The sequence below is a fragment of the Typha latifolia genome, chromosome 14 (genome assembly GCF_019914945.1).
Source record: "Typha latifolia isolate L0001 chromosome 14, TyphaL0001v2, whole genome shotgun sequence".
NCBI lineage: Eukaryota > Viridiplantae > Streptophyta > Magnoliopsida > Poales > Typhaceae > Typha > Typha latifolia.
In genome coordinates, this window is record NC_133099.1 from 4,197,540 (window position 1) to 4,217,564 (window position 20,025).

The following is a 20,025-nucleotide window of genomic DNA, read 5'->3' on the forward strand; positions in this document are numbered from 1 at the left end:
CATCACCAATCTCTGTATTTATAATTAAAGTAAGACAATTAGTTTTTCTATTAAATTTAACTAACTCGTATTAAAATGACCAAAATATCCCACTATGTTTGTTAGACAAGATATGTAGGCTTTTGAGATAATGCCGCTAAATGACCAAAATAATCATGGCGCTAAGTTAAGTTTGGTAGAAAAACTAATAGTCACACTTTAGTCATAAGTATATGGTGGTACCGTATATTTATTTTTTGCAAAAAAATTATTGACATATTGTACAACTAATTTTTTGTGAAGCAAATAGTCTAAATGGGTGAGATCCTAAGACTAGCATTGAAATTAGATTTCCAATAAATGGGGATAGGGCTAGCTCATATAATTGTTTTAATAGCAGATTCCTACGACATGATTAGATTTATTCAAATAAAATTTTGCATATAACACTCTTACAACCTGTATTTTCACTATTTATAAATTAAGCCTTATGATTTAGCGAATATATATAGAAAATATCTTAGATTAAATTTAAACTAACACCATAAAAATATTTCATTAAATAGAGATATTTATTTCTAAAATAACTAAAATGTCTTTATTTTTGAAATAACTAAATGCCCTTAGTATGACTTGGTTGAAGATATTTTCATAATTTTTTTTAGTATAGTTAACTTAACCTAGAGGTTTGGTTAAGTTTAACTAAAAGGTCTAATAGCATGGTGATTTCTTCACATATTTGCTAAATTATAGGGCTCAATTTGTAAATCATAAGAATATATTGTGTAAACAATAATTTCGTTAAAAGACAGTGTTATATGCAAAAAATTTCTTATTCAGATTTGGAGTTAGGTAGAAACAAAGCTGTCGATAGATATACTTAAGAGCATTGATTCTTAATTTTTCTTATCTATCTGGTGAACTGCTCTATGTGATAGCGTAGATTGAGTTTAACTCTTAATGAGTCTGATGTAATTATTATTTTCTAAAAGGTGTTTTGTTATTGATACTTTAGGATTTCGCTGATGGGATTATGATGCGAACCGGGTCAGATCGGATCACATCAAAGGGAGATTGGGCTCAATGGATTGAGTATAATTATCTTATTTGGCTATTTAGTTTAGTTAGAGTCTTAATAGGTTAGGATTTTATTTAATTAGCTAAATCCAACTCGTGCGATTTTTTGGGAAAATATTCACAAAATATTCTATAGATATCTACTAAATAATATCAAACTAGTTGTATAAGATTTTCAATCTCTAGATTTACAACTTTGGTATTCATGAATTCTCTAGATTTGGAATCTATCTATGAAGAAACTGCAAAATGAAGGGTTAATATGAGAAGATAAGCGGCAAAACGAAGCGTTAATCCGAGAAGATAAGAAAGACTAGTTTAGTTGGTTTGTTATGGTTTTAACTTAATTGTTTGGGTCCCTAGGATGAGCCTCTATAAATATGTGGAGGAAACCCTGATTGGAGTTTATGAATCTGATAATTGAAATCTGCATTGTGCCTTTATCTTCTTCTCAACTATTTCTAGCTATTGGCACCCTCTCCCACCTCCTTCCTTTCACTGCCCAAGTCTTTGGTTGGCTTTCTTTAACTCCTAATCTCTCTGTTCTACAACAACTTCTTTCCTTTCACACCAAGAAATTAACCTAGCACTTATCTAGCCATTGGAGAGCTAACAAGCTATGGTTTATTTGACCTTTGGCCACTATTTGGTCAACATCTTAAGCTATAATCGTCCAAACCCTACGATCTTGGATTCGTTGGAAATTTTTTGAGAGCGACAACATATCCAAAATTCAGGAAGATCTAATGGCTAGATTATCTGCAGCTTTCTTCGAAAGTCACATCCTCAATCTAGTCCAGAACCGTTTTAGATTAGATCAAGCGGGTTCGTAACAGATTATTGCCATGATACTATGATTATAAAATTCGAGCGAATCTTTAGTAACTCTCATGATAATCGAGATAAATGCATAGTTATAAGTAGTGCTATCTCGCACAAGAACAAAGTACTCATCCTATCATTAGCATGGTTGTAAAAAGTTAGTACATATGGCTTATGTCACATAGTGTAATACATGATTAATTCTAAGTCTAATACAATCATTATAAGGCAGAAGTTCAAACCAAAAGATCAACAATATTAATAAATAATATATATCAACATTTATAAATCACATCCTATATTTTATATATTTTTATTTTTTTGTTAATATAAAATATAAGACTCGATTCATAAATATTGAAAATAAGTGTGAGTTACAAATATGTTAAAAGACGTGGTTTTAAATGCAAATCTCCCAGGTCCCAGTCGTTGAGACTTGTTTAAGGGGGGAGACCTCTGGGTTGCCTGCCCATCTATCGGGATGACAAGTTGGAAAGCTGGAAAGTTTGGAAAGCGAGATTGGATGGAGACAAGCGAGGGACAGGAGTCGGTCTACAAAAAGACTACTGAAATTTGTCTGTCTACAAATAGACTACTCAAATTTGTCAGCCAAGGATATGAGAGACAGAGCCTTTTCCTTTTCGTTCTTTAGGAAAAGAGAGACAGAAAAAAATATTAAAGACTACTGAAATTTGTCAGAAAAGGATACCGTTAATTACAACCTACACCTATTGACTATAAACTATAGCTCATTTTTGTATCACCCTTTTTCCTTTTTAATATTTTATAACATTTTACATTATTTTTTAGAAATGTTTACAACTATTTATGATTTTGTAACCCGACCCCAGTTTTTCACCTATAATTCTCATTTAACATCTTGAAATTATTTTGACTAACTAATATCAACAAAATTACTAAAATATTTCTACTATTCACTCTTATTTTCTATACTAAAATATTCTGACCATTCACTCTTATTTCTATATTTCTCCTCCTGCCTCTTTCACTGTCATTCCTTATCTTATTCACTTTTTCTCCTCCTCATTTTTTTTGTTCTTGTTCTTGTTCTTCTTTGGAAAAAGAAAAAAGTAGGATAAAAAAATAGGAGTAATTTAAGTATTTATAAATTATTTTATATATTATAATATAATATGTTTTTTTAGTACCGTTTAAATTAACTCAAAGTATAAAATAAGGAAAATGAAGGATCAAATTACAAAATCCTTACAGACAAAGTATGAAATACAAAATAAATAAAATATAGAGTGTGATTTATAAAAATTCCTATAGTTTATAATATCTCTTATATCTCAATTTTTATGGGTTGTGCTTAGTGTAGTATTTGATCTGTACTTGAGACCTTATTTTTATGGTTTTGTTATTCTCATACGTAAGTTTTTCAGAATTTTACATAGTAAAAATAATAATAATAATAATAATATATTATGAAAAATAAATGAGACAGCTTTATAAAAATGGATAAATAATCCGAAAGAAATGGAGTCTCATTTATTTCAGCCTACGCCCTGTAATGTGCATAATTTTTTTTCACACTACGGGTTAATTTAATCCTAACAACAGTTAATGAAAAAGGATTTTTTGCTACTTTTGAAAATTAAAAGTTAAAGTACCTAAAATACTTCTTATTTGATTTTAAAATCATTATACTATTTAATATTTAAGTTAAACTGAAAAAAAAAACTCATCCAATGGAATTATGATTATTTTGCATCTATAATTATCTTACCTCATTTATCTAATACATTATAGAAAAGGCAAGCTATACCGGCAGTCACAAAATGTCACTAAAAGTGGACAAAATGTTATTATAGATCAACACCGGTATTTCCAAAAGAGCCGCTTAAAGTCGTGTTGGCATTGCACATTGCCAGCATTTCTATAATATTTAGCAATATATAATGTATGCCACTAAAAGTTTCAAACAATGGCTTTACCGGCATTTTTAAATGCCGGTAAAGTAAAAATATTGTGACATTTTATCTCAAATTAGCGGCATATGGGCAAATGTCACTTAAATATCTTTGCAAGCAGTCAACAATAAATGCCAGTGAAAATGACTATTAGTAGCATTTGTTTAACTGCCGGAATAGTAAATGCCACTATAAGTCAAGCTTCTTGTAGTAATAATTGGTGGTTAATAATACTAACAACATAGTGTTTTTGAGGGAAAATGTGATAAATATGCATACTGTAAGATGTAAACATTGATAAAAGATAAAGGGAGGGTGTCTTTTGTAAAATTTTCTAAATTATTTATCTACAAATTTAGTGCTCACTTTCATCTTAGCCCCCTCCTTTTCCATAAAGTTCGTGTGGTAGGCTCTCTTTTCGTTCACTTTAGGAACACTAAATAGGCATTAAGAAGAGGAAAAAATTTCACTACATAATCTTGCACACGCCTTATGAACAAGCACGTTCACCCAATTTCCTCAATGCTTATGACTCAATTATTGGGACAACTTTAACTATATATATATATATATATATATATATATATATATATACATATATTCCAAAACAAAAGAGGAAGAAGAAGAAAATCATTCGAAATGCTTTAATATTCGTGCATATTCGAGATGATCATGCGATTGGACTATATACTGCCTCGACGTGAGTTATATTTGGTTCAATGCATCGTGTGATTGTTTGGGGACGAGCTAAACAACAAAAAAAACAAAAGTGGAAGAAGGGGAAAAGTAAAGAAGAAGAAGAAGAAGAAGAAATCATTCAAAAAAACTTTAATATTCGTGCACATTTGAGATGCCCATGCGCAGGGGCCATACAGTCATGACGTGTGGGGGGAGAAAATGGATCGAACGCGAGTTGGATATTTTTTGTTTGTATTGCTATTGAATAGAAGATGGAATCTTAAACGAATATAGATTAAATATTAAACGAATTATAAACTATTTTATTAGATACAATTAATATAAAATATTAAGTTTTTTTTTAAAAAAAATTCTTATATGTCAAATTCATACAAAGTTAGTTAAATCAATTTCTACAAATAATATATAGCACATCATTAGTAACAACATCAATATTCGTTATTTAATAAGTAAATTATAAATTATAAATTATTTAAAAGAAATGTGGATAAACTGGTATCCGTATCCAGAAAAGTATACCCGACTTGTATCCATATCAAAGTTTTTTTAAAAAGACTTACCTATATCCAAGTCTGTATTTGAGTTTTTTTTTGTTAAGAATTCTATCCATACGTGAGATACGTATCAGGTAGGAATTTTTCACTCCAATCAGGTCAATCCAACCCATTTTCAACCCGAGCATGAGTCATGATATTCTTGTCGAAATACAATGACGATGCTTCTTTTTTTTTATCATTTAAGAGCCTAAAGTCTAGATATAGGCTAAATAAAGGGTCAATCCTCATTAGATACAAATGCACTTAAGCTCCACTAAGCTTTAGCCAATATATTAGGCCATCTAATTTAGACTTCAAACTGCGTGTGTCGTCAAATTATTGTTACAAATTAACGAAATTCCATCAAGACATTGATCTAAGGTTTCTCCAAGTTAATCGCACCGCTCGACCCATCAACTGAGCTGAGTTATTAAGCCAAGCCACTAAATTATCAAATAACTTTTTTCCACAATAATTATTCGAAACTAGAGTTAATCCTACAATTATTTTAGTTGTAGGAAAGAATATACTTATTAACTCTATGAGCTAGCTTTATATATATATATATACATATATAATTCTATTACAGTTGGTTGGAAAGTGCTTACGAAAGTCACAGCCAAACTAGAAATGGAAAACGTCAACGTGAGTAATATTTGGTTCAATGCATCGTGTGGATGTTCGAAATGAGTTTAAAAATAAAAGGGATAATAAAACAATGATGAGTCTATGCCCATCCAATGAGGTTAACATCACGTTCGTTAAATTTTGCATACGGAAATTTATTTTAATATTTTGATGCCATTCCTTGCCACCTTTACAGCCTTTCAGGAATTCCGGCGACAGTGATGTCATCTTAGCCTATCATAATTGATATTCATCTTGTATTCCATGATTGTGTCGTATCTGCTTGGCCTTTTTCTTAGCAAAACGAGTCTTTTCTTTCTTTTTTCTTCTTCTTTTCTTTTTATGGGGCTCGCCGCCGAAGACTTTTTGACTGTCTGAGAATCGATGATGATTAGTTTCTGACGAAATATTTGTAAATTATTTTCTACTAAAGAATTTAGATTGCCATCGCAGTGGTTGTCAAAAATTATTTTATAGCACCATATTTGTCAAAAGTTATTACAAAATCTATGCTTTGTTTGCTTTGGGTTTAGGTGACAAGTCAGGACTCTAGTTAAATTTAGTAATTAAATATGTTTTTATCTTATATATATATATATAATCAATGTTCGGCTCTCTCTCTCTCTCTCTCTCCTCTGTCTTTCAAAAAGTACAAATTGTTATATTATAAAAACCTCGTCTTTCGCCGTGGCTCGTAAAAGGAAATCTTACAAAAAAATATTGTTACACACAGGTCAAAAAAGTTAGAAATTTATTATTTAATATAATTTATTGATAATCTAATATTGGTTTAAAATGGCTCACTTACATTTATATTTTATAAATTTAATAATAATATTCTAGTACTATCTGCATGACATATACTTGATTTTTTTTATTACAAACTATATTTGGACTGATCTCGAGGTAAAATAATTACGAAACTTTTTATGATGGTAGCTTCAAAGATGTATTGAGATACGTGCACTTCATCTCTTCCACTTAAGCTAAAGCTCGACTAAAAATATTTTTCAGCCTAGGGACATTGCTGTGGATTGCATGGGTGCCAGTACTGGCTAGGTAAGGTTGCTAATAGGTGGCAATTAATGTTCGGTGGGTCCTCACAATGATGGAGCAGTGGTGAGCTGTGGTGGTAGTTGAAAATTAAGCTCAAGCTCGAGTTGTTATAGTAGCAGCCATGGTGCATTGTTGATAGATCTACTGACCCTCGGTGGTTGTGGTTGGTGGCCATGGCCCTATTATAGTGGAGCAACGGTAGTGGGAAGCCCTAATGAAGCCACCTAGGTGTATGAGTAGCTACCCATAGTGGTGATGTCGGGCCAAAGAAGCCAACAACCACCACTAGCTGGTTTTCTATAGCGATAACTATCATCATCACAGTCTTCTTACTAGTGCGAGTGATTCGACAAAGTGAGTGGATTGGTAGTTTTGGCTAGGATTGCATGGATTGCCGCCGGTGGAAAGCTAGGGTTTTTAGCCCTAACTTCCACTATAGGTGGGAAGATGTCCTTGAAGCCACTACTGTGGGCGAATCTCGCATGGCTACGGTGGCTAGGAGGGTCTGCAGGGGCAAAGAGGTCTCCACATGGTTGGAGGACGGGTTGTAGCGGCGATTTGGGCTAGCTCATCCATTTCCTCGCGATTTGGATTATCCTCACTATGAGCAACAATTTTGGCCATGGCCTGCGATGCTAGCAATGTTGGACGATGGAGGACGGCTAGTAGGACCTCTCCCAAAGCTTGGATCGAGTCTTTGAGGAAGGTTTGTATCTCCTTTAAGTTCTCCTTCAATTCAATTGGAAATTATTTAAATATCGCATTTGTCCATGCTGGTAGCTCGTCGTCGACCCGTGGGCCGGTGGTGCCTGAGAAACTCCTATAGGAACAAAGATGAGTTTTTGATTCTCCATGGTTGCTCTTTTCTAGGTCATCTTCCTCGATGTCTGTTAACCATCGTTCTAGGAATCTGCGGCTCTAAAACCACTATTACGAATTAAATTGGACCAATTTGGATGTAAGAAAATAATGAGAAATTTTGTAGTGGTAGCCTCACAAATTACGAATCTAATTGCTTTAGTTTCATATACATTGGAGATCGGGATGAAAAATTAAAATTATAGTGGAAAAAAGTTATAATAGGACATATCTATAAATATTCAATATCACGACAGCCGTCAGAGAATGGTGGATATCCAAAATTGGTGGTGGACGACCATGTACTATTGTGGCTCGTTGAGGTTATGTTCCATCATTGAGCGAGAAGCCTTTTACACATATTTGATTGCTTAAACTACATATCAGGATAAACTAGTAGAATTGGAAGTAACTAAAACATTCGTTGACACTAATCACCATTGACAATTTTATTTGAAGATTGATCCATTGCTCGGTGGTTACCAATGGGAGGCGATCTTCTTCATAAGATAGTTAATCGCACGATCCACGTTTAAGAGATTATTTAAATACTCCGCATTGGAGTATTAGGAGAAATGTTATTATGACTTGTTTCTATTACTTAGTAAAATAAGATCGATTATGTTTAAGTGAGTCCATAGCTTTTTCCTCTCTATACAAGAGAGATTTTTCACATTGAAATATATATTTTAGCATGTTAGCCTATAATGAATCAGATTTGGAATGATCTGTTCATAAGAAAACTATTCAATTCTGTTGGGATGTGCATTAGAGTTCTTTTGGCTCAGATTTGAGTAGATTTGGAGATCGAAGCAAGTAATTATAGCCAAAAGAGTGAGAGATGGTCGAAACGGGCTAAAATGGAAATAGCAACATTGCAACAATCGATGGAGGGTGGCGGGACACCGAGATGGAGGAGGTCGATCGTAGGGTAGGGTGACTCATGAGGAGAGGTGTGGATTAAGGTTTGGTATCTTGGTAGAGTTTCTAAGATTATGATTTACTCATAGTAAACTAGACGATCGCGATCAAAAGATAAAGACAAGATAAATGACAATAGTCATTCCATTGATTATAATAAACTTATGACCCTCCTATTTATAAGAGTAGAGTTATAACGGGTTGGATCCAATTCACCCTACTAGACTTACATCCACAAAATATCCACTTTAATTTAATAATAAAAATAATAATTAAAAAATAATTGACTCGACTTAACCTAACTGACTCAACTCTCGTGGCCGAATCATAACATAGTCATGTCTAGAGAGGAGTCCTTGATCTTTGTGATTGTGGAGGTGCTACTTCGAATTTTTGACTTAGTGGAATTCCAAGAAAAACTAAAGTTCATGATCATTATTGTCATTAGGGCCAAGGTGCTTGGATACTAACCTCAAGGGTCACTAAGGTTATAAAATAAATATAGAAAATAATTTGTCGAGGGCAAAGACAAGCACACCAATATAGATATAGTTATAAGTATTAATAGGCAGCATATAAATCATATTGTCGCTCCTCATTGATTAGTGTTTTGTTTGATCTTATACAAATAATCTGTGGTTTGGTACTCTTAGCTAGCAATGGGTTTTTCTATGTCAAAATCCTAATGTCGTGTGTTTGCATAGTTTTATTTGATAATTGTCTTTAACATACTATGTATGGTTTTGCTTCATAATTATCTTCAAGATATTAGAGGGGTAAGTTTGTAAAAATTAATCAACAACATAATCCCTACTGAGATTATAATAGTTTTCTTTTGGTTGGGGGTGTGGGGGTTATCATTTTTATTATTTCTTTTGATGGGTTATAAGTGATACTGAATCATAGTTAAAAGGGCAAGAGGCCTAGTAATTGGCTAGTTGACTATTAAGAAAGTGAACCCTCTTTTATACACATTCAAATGAAATTATCAAAAGCTAACATGAGAGCAGATAATGCAATGGAACTATAACCACCAAATCAATAAAACTAAAATTAATTTCACACTAAGATTTCCATATAGAATCCAAATTGAGAAAACAAATACATGATTTTTGCCATAACTAGCTTTCTCTGTCGTGTAGGGAATACTAGTTCAACAGCAAATCTCTTCATCCAAAGATGAATACTGCTTCTATGTATATAAACAAGGTCATACATATTTTCAACTTGAACCGAATAAAACCACTACTTTATAAGTGAATCATTTTCTTCGGCCATAAGTCCACATAGCTTTCTGGTACGTGGAATCTTTCTCTTAAGATGAATACATCTCATATGACTCTATGATATGTAAACATTCCATTTTATCGCTGTCTAGTGCTCTTTTATTTTTTATTTTTAATTTTAGAGATATCGAACTAATTATGTCATCGACATGTTCAATGTTTGTTCTTGTGCAACTCTAGCATACATCAAACTTCTTACTGCTAAAGCATAAGAAATTTTTTTCATTTCATTCTTATATCTTTCGGCTTTGACGGACTTTACTTAGCACTTAATTTGAAATAATGTCCACGTAGTTATCTAATGGATTTTTTGTGTGAATCCCAAATATTTCTAGTAGCTTCTTAATATATATTTCTTATGATAATTTTCGTTCTAGCGTTTTCTCCCGAGAGATATATTCATACTAAAATATGCATTGCCGATCCTAAGTCTTTCATCGTTAGGATTTGCTTAATTCTTATTTCAAGGTTCTAATCTTATAAGAAGAATATTTTCCAACAATTTATAAGTCATCAACAAACAATAAAAGAATAAGAAAGTCGTTGTTCATTCATATAAATGTACACAATGATGACTAGGATTTGTCATAAAGGTATCAAACTTTTGCACTACTATTTCCACGTTTGCTTCAATCTATTTGACTATTTAATTAATAGTAATAGAACAAATGTTCTTTCCCTTTAACCTTGAGATCCTTGTCTTATTCATATAGATATCTTCCTATAATAATTAATAGAATATTTTCCAACAATTTATATGTCATCAACAAACAATAAAAGAATAAGAAAGTCGTTGTTCCCAACTACCTATACATAAATGTACACAAGAATAAGAATGAATTTGAATTTAGTTAAATTATTCTTTTCGTATTTATCTTTCCATATAACCATTAAATCGTTCTTATCTTTCTAGGAATAGATCGCAATTGTAGAAGCCTTCGGAGCTTCCAAACCCTAGCAACCTTCTTCCACCACGAGCCACTCTATTTTACAATGGTCCATCACCACCCTTGGCCGCCCACCACCCTCCGTCGACCGCCGCAATGTCGATATTTACTATTTAACCCTATTTTGTCTTCACTCTGATTTTAACATTTCGTTCCAACATCGGATTCACGTAAAACTAAAGTCATTAGAAACTTAACTCTAGAGGCTAAATTTTTACAATTTTCTTATATTCAAATTGATCCAGATTTGATTCGTAGCATCGGTACAAGAGTTGACGTTCCACGACTGATAGTTAGCACGAGATCAAAAAAGATGAATGACGAAGGAGCAACCGTGTTCCTATGGGTGTCTCCCTAGCGCCACTACCGCCACCACCTGCAGCCGCTGACGATGAGCCATCGATGTAGGCAAAGACAATGATAGAGTCCGTGGACTTGTCAAGAGAACCATCGAAGGAGATCCAAACTACCATCAATGACTTGATCTAGGCCACCACGGTGATTCTCCTAGCCCAGCACCACTGGCCATGGTGAAACAAGCCCATCTGACGGCAAGAAAATGCAAGCCTTGAGAAAGGGGAATAGCTAGCCCAAACTATGACCTCGACCTCTCCTTTGACTGTGGTGAAGGTTCCTTTACAACTGTAGTGCCTTATAATTGCTGCTGTCGTAGCGAAACAACCCTTATCGTAAGAGTCATGGTCGTCTTCCCCACTCGTGCTAGAAGCTAGAGCCAAAAACCCTAGCTTTCGACCGAGCCAGGCCGGTAGCAGCAACAAGAGACAACAGGAAGGCTGCCATCGATAGCCACTACTGCTGCAACCAACCTACGGCTGGTGCCTGCTGGTCTGACGCTCTCATATCCACTAACGACCACTGCTGGCTTCCTCAGGCTAAGTACAAGCTTGTGGTGGCCACCGCAGCCACCAGTAATCGTCGAGTGGCTGAACTCGACAACCATCACCATAGGAAGCTAACCCTATGTCCGGGTGGTTTCACTGCGTCTTCCCACCATCGTCGCTCCCCTATAGTTGGGCCATGGGTCCCTTCCAGAGCTATCGAAGGCCGGTGGACCTGCCAGCAATGTGCCTTGGCCGCCATAGAACTAGCTCAAGCTCAAGCTCAAGCTTTATTTCAGCCTTCCACCACCACTCCATCGTTGTAAAGACACATCGGTAGCAACTACTAGCGACCAACCACCCTACCCAGCCACCATCGAGGCTACAGCAGCTTGTGGTGGCGCCCCTAGGCCGAAATTAAATTTTCCGAGGGTTAGGGCTTGGGTACTAGCATGGAGATAAAGAAGTGCCGATTTTTTAGGCAAAGCTAAATTTTTATGAGCCGGTTCGACCACATCGTGTGAACCAGTTTAGGACCTATGTGCATACCCTGATTTTGGGTACGAGTCTAAGGGTAACTAGTGGAACGACTTGGTGGGCCTGCACAATTGGACTAAGCCGAATCGACATGTAGCCCAAGAGCAACATGAGCCGAACTTGTTGGCCCATGACCCACGTGACTAGCCCTAACTATGAGGCCACTTGGCCCGCAATGATAGACCACATTTTGAGATGCAAGCTCGGACCATCATGCTTGATTTCCAAAAATTCTTTGGAGAAGACCCGCTGAACTAGACCAATCTAATGGAGTAGCTTTTTACATACAATGGCACGCCCGACTACTAGAAGGTCCAGCTAGTTTCATTCAACTTGGAAGGGATGACAATTAGTTGGTTTCAGTCAGCTGAGCGGACTCAACCATTTGAGTCTTGGCAGGACTTTGCAGATGCAATTTGTGCTCAGTTTGGTCTGACTCAGTACGAAGACTTTTAAGCTAGGTTGGCTAAGCTAACTTAGTCAACAATAGTTCGAGCTTATCGGGAAGAGTTTAAGCGGATCTACAACCGAGTCACTAATTGGTTTGACTCGGCCTTAAAGAGTACCTTCATTAGTGGGCTCAAGCTTGACATTCAAGCTAAGGTCAAGGCTTTGAGGCCCACTACTTCTGATGAGGCCTTCTCCTTAGCTATTCTAATAGAGTCCAAGTTGGATCAGTTGAACCAGATCCACAAAAAGGAGAGAAGAAAGATGACCCAAGCCTACGACCCACTAGAGATTACATTTACCTCTACTCAGCCTGCGCAGACGACTCAACCTAGATGCGAGATGATCTCATGCCAATTTATACCCAATGACTTAGAAGAGCGTAAAAGAAAAAACTTATGTTTTTACTACGATGATTGATTTACCCCTAATCATAAATGCAAGCGCTAACCAGCCCACATCATGTTCCTAGATGGACTCAAAAAAAATGAACTTGAGTCCACTAATTAGCACGACAAGTTGTACGAGTACAAGGATATGAAAGTCTAGTCATTTTGAGGATAAGGTGTCAAAAGCATGATAGATTATTGCGTTCCAACTACGTGAGTTAAGTAGAGTCAAGTTAGTTAGTTAGCTTTATCCTATTAGTTTGAATTTTAAATAAATCAGATAATTTGCATGTGAATTTGATCCGCTAGGACTCTACTCCTATAAATAGGAGTGGCCATGAGTTAATTATTATCATTGAATGAATTTGAATTTAGCCAAATTATTCTTTTCATTTGTATCTTTCTATATAGTCATTAGATCATCCTTATCTTTTTAGGAGTCGATCACAACTACAGAAGCCTTCCAAGCTTTCAAATCCTAGCCACATTCCTCCACCACGAGCCACTCGCCACCCTCCGATGACCGCCACAATATCAGATATTTACCACTCTACCATGCTCTAATCTTTCTCCACTTTTTTATTTTTAACTTTTTCACTCAATGTTGGATTCATGTGAAAGTAGAGCTATTAGAACCCGAACTCATGAGGTTACCACCATATAAATTTTCATAATTTTCTTATATTCAGATCAATCTAGATCTAGTTTATAATATATATCGAATATAGAGGCAACCTTGTAAGATTCAATAACCTTTTAATGTTCTAGTAACCCAATTATGATCCAAAATACTCATTATAACTTAAATAAATCCATTTATAACTATTACAAACTAGATCTAGACCTATTTTGACATAAAAAATTTTGAATTTTTTTGTGGCATCGTGAGTTACGTTTCTAATAGCTTTGGTTTCACGTGAATTCGACGTCAGGATGAAAAGTTATAAATGATAGAGTAGAGGAAGGTCAGAACTGGGGCAGAATAGTAAATATCAGACATTGTGGTGATCGTCAAAGGGTGACGGATGGCCAAGGATAGTAGTGGACGGCCATAAAGTAGGGTTGCTCGTGTGGAAGGAAGGTGGCTAGGGTTTGAAAGCTTTGGAGGTTCTACGGCTATGATCTACTCCTAAAATGATAAAGATATTTAACGACTACAGTAAAAAATAAAGACGAGATAAATAAAATAACTAAACTCAATTCTCATTCTACAATTATTATAACTCATGACCACTTCTATTTATATGAGTAGAAATCTTAGCATATCGGATCCACATACAGATTATCCAATTTATTTAAAATTTAAAATAATAAAATAAAGCTAACTAACTAACTTGACTCGACTTAACCCACATAGTCGGATCATAACAACAATAATAATACAAAAAACTATCATATAAATTAACCTGAATAATCTGTATACTAGGTTTAATAAGAACACAATTTGGATACGCAATTGCCCCCCTACTCCCAATTCGGTGGACCCCAATCAACCCGACCCTATTCTTGCTTTGGGACTCATAATTCCTACCACGTATAAAAGATGAATAGAATTGCACGGGGCTTTAACCGTTAAAAGATTAGGCAAGGAATATCACTTTATAGTAAATGAATTGGACTCTATAAGCGAGACAACAGTATAAAACAAAGTTTGTGTCTTTGAACTACTCATGACACCCAGACATCGTGGAGGATTAGGAGTTTTCTTTGTCACTCGAGTACTTGCCCTGATACTGTTTAAGGAAACTAAAGCTTGTGTATATCTTTGACAACCACATATACAACAAACAGATAGGTTTGTTCTGTGTTTTATAATAACTTTATAATATAATCCATGCGAGAAGTACGTCCAAAAGATTAAAAACAAAACAAACTAATTATTAGATCTCACATCTACCAACGTAGACTTAAATTCATGGTGTTCTCTATGCAGTATGCCTAAAAAAACGAACTAATCCATTTATAATTACATTAGAAAGGATGAGGAATGATTCAATACAAACTAAATAATTACGAAAATGAGATTCTATCCATAAATCAATTGCCTCATTCACTTAGCGATAAAACTAATTTTAGAACAAATAAGATTTTTTATTATAGAAATAATTATTTTATGTTCACTTGTATTTTAAAAATTATTCTTTAATTTCATATAAAATAGATTGATGAGACAGATAAACTCTTATGCAATATATGCATCAATATATGACTTATCATTCGATATATATGCAATGTTTTACTATTGCACCATTATGTGTGCTATGCTTTAGAGATCGCCGGATGTGCAATGCTTAATTGCTATCTGTGCAATGCTTGAGATCAAAGTTATTGTTACATGTGCAACGGCGGAGAGGTCGTTCGAAGGTATGCATTGCTTGATATATCGTCGGTTACATGAGTAATGCTTGAAGTTGCTCGTTCAATACTTGCTGCATGTGGAATGCTAGCTAAGTATGCAATGACTAGATGGGCAATGCTTCTATTAAATTATTTTGTATGCAGTAACTATATAATTATCAGTGACTATGTATTATAAAAATAGATGTGTAATATTTGAAAAGTAAGTGAGTAAACTTTAGAGATAGGTGCAACGATTATAAATAATATCACGTTGTTCAGTAAGTACTGTTCGTTACTATGTACCAAGTACTGTTCATCAGTTACTATTCGCAAAGTGCTGTTAATTTGATTAATGTTAACCTAGTACTATTTATTTAGTACTATTTACTAGTTAATGTCTATTGGTGTCTGAGAGAGGAATGCTAAAATATCTGAGTGAACCTGTAATCAAATTAAGGCTAAAGTGGTATTTGTATTCTGGAATGGGCTATTATAATGTTTAGTTATTATTTTAATTGAAAATATTTTATTTTAAAATATGGGAAAAAATATATTCATAGAACGAAGCTTAAAGAGGTAGAATTGTGTTAGGGCTGTCAAAACAATTGAGTTGGTTCGGTCATATTCCACTGGAAAGTGATAAGATTCAAGCTTGATCTACATAATAGGGAATTGAAATTATTATAATTCAAACTTGATATTATAATTAGACTCAAAATAAATTTCAATTTGAGTTTGACATCGAGATCAAGCTCAGTTCGATTACGCCCCTATTTTTTATTGTACCAGTGTTATTTCTTCAACTAGTTAATTTATTTTTGAAACTTAAGGGCGATTTTATTACACATCTCTTAAAAATAATAAATTGTCAAAGAGATAGAAAATCAAATATTAGTATTAATTGAGAAATTTATACAACACATGAATTTAAGTAGTCGAAATTTGATTAAAACTTTAAAATAAACTACTTTCCTGCTTGCACTTGTTGGACAAGATTACAATGAAATTTAATTTAACTAGGATAGAGTGCTTCTCCTACTTAAAGTAAAATTTCTCAATTAAAATAAATTAATTTAAATTTTGAATTGAATGGGAACTACTCCTAGACCTACTTATAGAATTGAAAATTTATTTTTAATTAGCAGACCATTTAAATAAGAGAGATAAAATTAAAAAGATTAATTTATCCTTAAAATGTGAAGCGAATGACGTGTACTTCCGATCATACTAACCTCTAATTCGGGTTTTAATTTTATCTAATATTATATAAATCTAGTAGCATGTGTGTGGAGAAATTAGATGTTAATATTAAATAATTAGTTTGTCGTTTTGTTTGTGAGTAACATGTGTATCGATAAATATTTGCTTATGTGAAAATAAAAAAGAACTATCTTGCAAATCATCCTAAAGAGAATAAAGCAGAGTAGGCAAGAGGGTGTGTTTGTTATAAGATTGATGTGCCCTACCAGCATATGTATGCTATTTCAAATGCTGGTAGGTCCCCTGAAAGCTATATGCCTCCGACTCCATCAATCATAACACACACACACACACACACACACACACTCCCCCTCTCTCTCTCTAATTTCTAGATCCTTTTTATGCGCTTATTTCCCTCGTTGTTGTTGTTGTTGTTGTTGATGCTGCTGTTATTTTTGTAGTTGTTGTTGCGGTGGTTACACAGGTCAGAGATAGATAAAGAGAGAAATGAATCATGAGGATAAAAGTGACAAGAGAGAGAGAGAGATTCTTCAGAGAAATAGAAGCAATAGTGGTAGTTTTGCTTGTGCTTTTCTTGGAGATTTTTAAGGTCGCCTGTCATCCGTGGAGATGCTCTCTCTCTCTCTCTCTCTCTCTCTCTCTCTCTCTCTCTAAGCTCTAGTTTCCAACTCTTCTATTCTACTTTTTTTTCTCTCTCTTTAATTGAAGAGGGACCACATCTTTCGCTCTCTTTCTTCTCTAGTAGGTGGGTGGCTTTTCACTGTTGCAGCAGAACTACCCCACTGTTCAGCAGTAAACCAAGAAGATAGAATGATAGCGGTAAACTTTTCTTTCTCTGGTTTCCACCTTTGTTTAACCACTACATAAATACCACACCTTCTCCTTCCTCTCTCCTTCACACTGCCACCTTGCATACTCTCCTCCTCCTCCTCCTTGCTCTTTCTTATCCCTCATCTTCTTTCTTTTGAGGAAGGAGCTAGAGATGAGCATCTCAGTCAATGGGCAGTCTTGCGTTCCCCCCGGATTCCGGTTCCATCCCACTGAGGAGGAGCTCCTCAACTACTACTTGAGGAAGAAGGTGGCCTCCGAGAAGATCGACTTGGATGTCATCCGCGACGTCGATCTCAATAAGCTCGAGCCATGGGACATCCAGGGTGAGATTCTTCATCTACAATCTTTAGATAATACATAATTCGAATTCAGGAACTCCTGCTCCCGGCTCTAATACTTTAACACTAATAGTTCTTCGCATTAATTGTTTCAATTTTTTTTTTTTTTTTTTGTACAGAGGAATGCAGAATTGGCTCCACGCCGCAGAACGACTGGTACTTCTTCAGCCACAAGGACAAAAAGTACCCCACCGGAACCCGAACCAACCGTGCGACGAAAGCCGGCTTCTGGAAGGCCACCGGCCGAGACAAGGTCATCTACACGAGTTTCAAAAGGATCGGCATGCGGAAGACTCTCGTCTTCTACAAAGGCCGCGCCCCACACGGCCTGAAGTCCGACTGGATCATGCACGAATACCGGCTCGACGATAACTCCGACGCCAATGTATATATTTTCATTATAATTCCGGCTAGCTGCCAAGATTCCAGTCATTAATTAATTAGTACTAGGTATAGCTAGATATATATTTCCTCAATGGTTATAATATTGAATTTAGGTATCTGGATCAATTGGAGAAGCAATCCAAGAGGACGGGTGGGTAGTCTGCAGAGTGTTCAAAAAGAAGAACTACCACAAAGCCATGGATAGCCCTAACAACTCCTCTTCTTCCACAACCAGAGAGGCCAAGATTACCCAGATGATGCAATCGAGTTGCGATGGCGCACTCGACCAGATCCTCCAGTGCATCGACAGATCTTTCAAGCAAGAGAATGTCTCACTTAACAAACACAGCATCTACAACGACACCTTCAATTCCAATGCCAGATACCTCAGGCCGATCGACACCGTCTTCGACGCCGACGTACATGAAAGATTCTTGAAACTGCCGGGTCTCGAGAGCCCGTCGATCGCCACGGCGTACACGCCGCTACCGCAGACCGACGACGGCTGCAGTAACCAAACAAGCTTCTTGCAGGAGACGATCCATGCAGTCATTGACATGGACGAGGACTACAATGCGAAGGCCGGAATCGCGAATTGGGTCACGCTCGATCGGCTCGTCGCGTCTCACCTCAACGGGCAATCCGAGGCGTCGAAGCAGCTCGCGAGCTTCGAAGACCCATGCTTCGCATTTGGGTCATCGCAAGACCTCAACCACGATAATGGCCGCGGGAATGGCGATCTATGGAGCTTCGCGATGTCGGCGTCATCGGCGTCAGACGCCCTAAGCAACGTCTCTCTATGACCGAACTTTTCCCACTAAAATTTGTCGCATAAAGTTGGGAAGAATCAATTACGGCATTAATAGTACTATGTAAGATTGTATGTTACTATGGAAGCTAGACATGAAGCTAGGTTCTCACCCTAGTATACATATGAATAAAGAACAGTGAGCGTGTGAGAGAGGTAGACAGTGATTAATGCGATATGGAGTGGCACTTTCATGTCTATGATCTCTTGTTGTAACTCATTATAGTAGTCTGAGAATTATTTGCCAGGTGAGGTAGGATAATGGGAAATGTTTCCTTTATTAGTTTGAGTGTCGTGTAACTTTCTTTCTCTTTCTTCTTCTCTACTTTGTAACGAAGGTTAATTTTACTTACATTTTTCACCTCTTGATCTTACGTTCTGTTTACCTTTTATATTAATATCTAAAATATTACTCAGGTTTGGGGGAAAGGTTGGGAGAAAGGTGAGCTTTGGCCCCAGTTTGGGGGCGCGATTCGATCAAAAAAGAGAAATTTGGGGCTTTTGCTCGTTAATTATTGTACTGTGGGGTTTCTTCAATAATTTTCAGAGAAAGAGAGAGGTCAGGAGAGTGGAGTATTTGTCCAAAATAGGCTGGATTAAGTATCGGAATAATATCTAAATAGATCCAATTTACAGACATCTGCAACCACTCTGTACCCGATCGATAGGTCGACAGAAAACATTGCCTCATTTAGTTTGTACTAATAATTTTATACACACCTGTTAAATATAAATTAGTTACGTCTATAATTTACCCACATTTTATTATTTTATTTAAAAAATATAATAAGTATCTTAAATAAAATTATATAAAATTTTCTACTAACTATAAATAAGTATATACAAATTTTTCTTAGTAAACATGCATAATTTTATCACACACTTTACTAACAATAAAATTATATGTATAACTTATTACATAACTTATCTTATATAAAATTTGACTAAAATTTACACAAATAAATATTTAATTATAATATATATATATATATATATAAGAGTTATAAATTATAGATAAATATCCCTTATGTCCGAGCTAAATGCCAAATTATTTAGCATCTTACTTTAAACCTAAAAATGCTGGCAAGATCAACTGATTATTCTAATCTAGACTGCCAAATAGATCACCATTTTGTATCAAGACTTATT

General features: G+C 35.3%; 1 protein-coding gene across 1 annotated transcript; it reads left to right on the forward strand.

Annotated features, from left to right (window-relative positions):
* Positions 1-16,924: 16,924 nt before the first annotated feature.
* LOC140800611 (NAC domain-containing protein 43-like) lies at positions 16,925-19,237 on the forward strand. The gene is made up of 3 exons (XM_073155370.1): positions 16,925-17,669; positions 17,804-18,069; positions 18,182-19,237. The coding sequence occupies exons 1-3, from the start codon at positions 17,498-17,500 to the stop codon at positions 18,869-18,871; spliced, it is 1,128 nt and encodes a 375-aa protein (XP_073011471.1). The 5' UTR covers positions 16,925-17,497; the 3' UTR covers positions 18,872-19,237.
* The last annotated feature ends 788 nt before the right edge of the window (positions 19,238-20,025 follow it).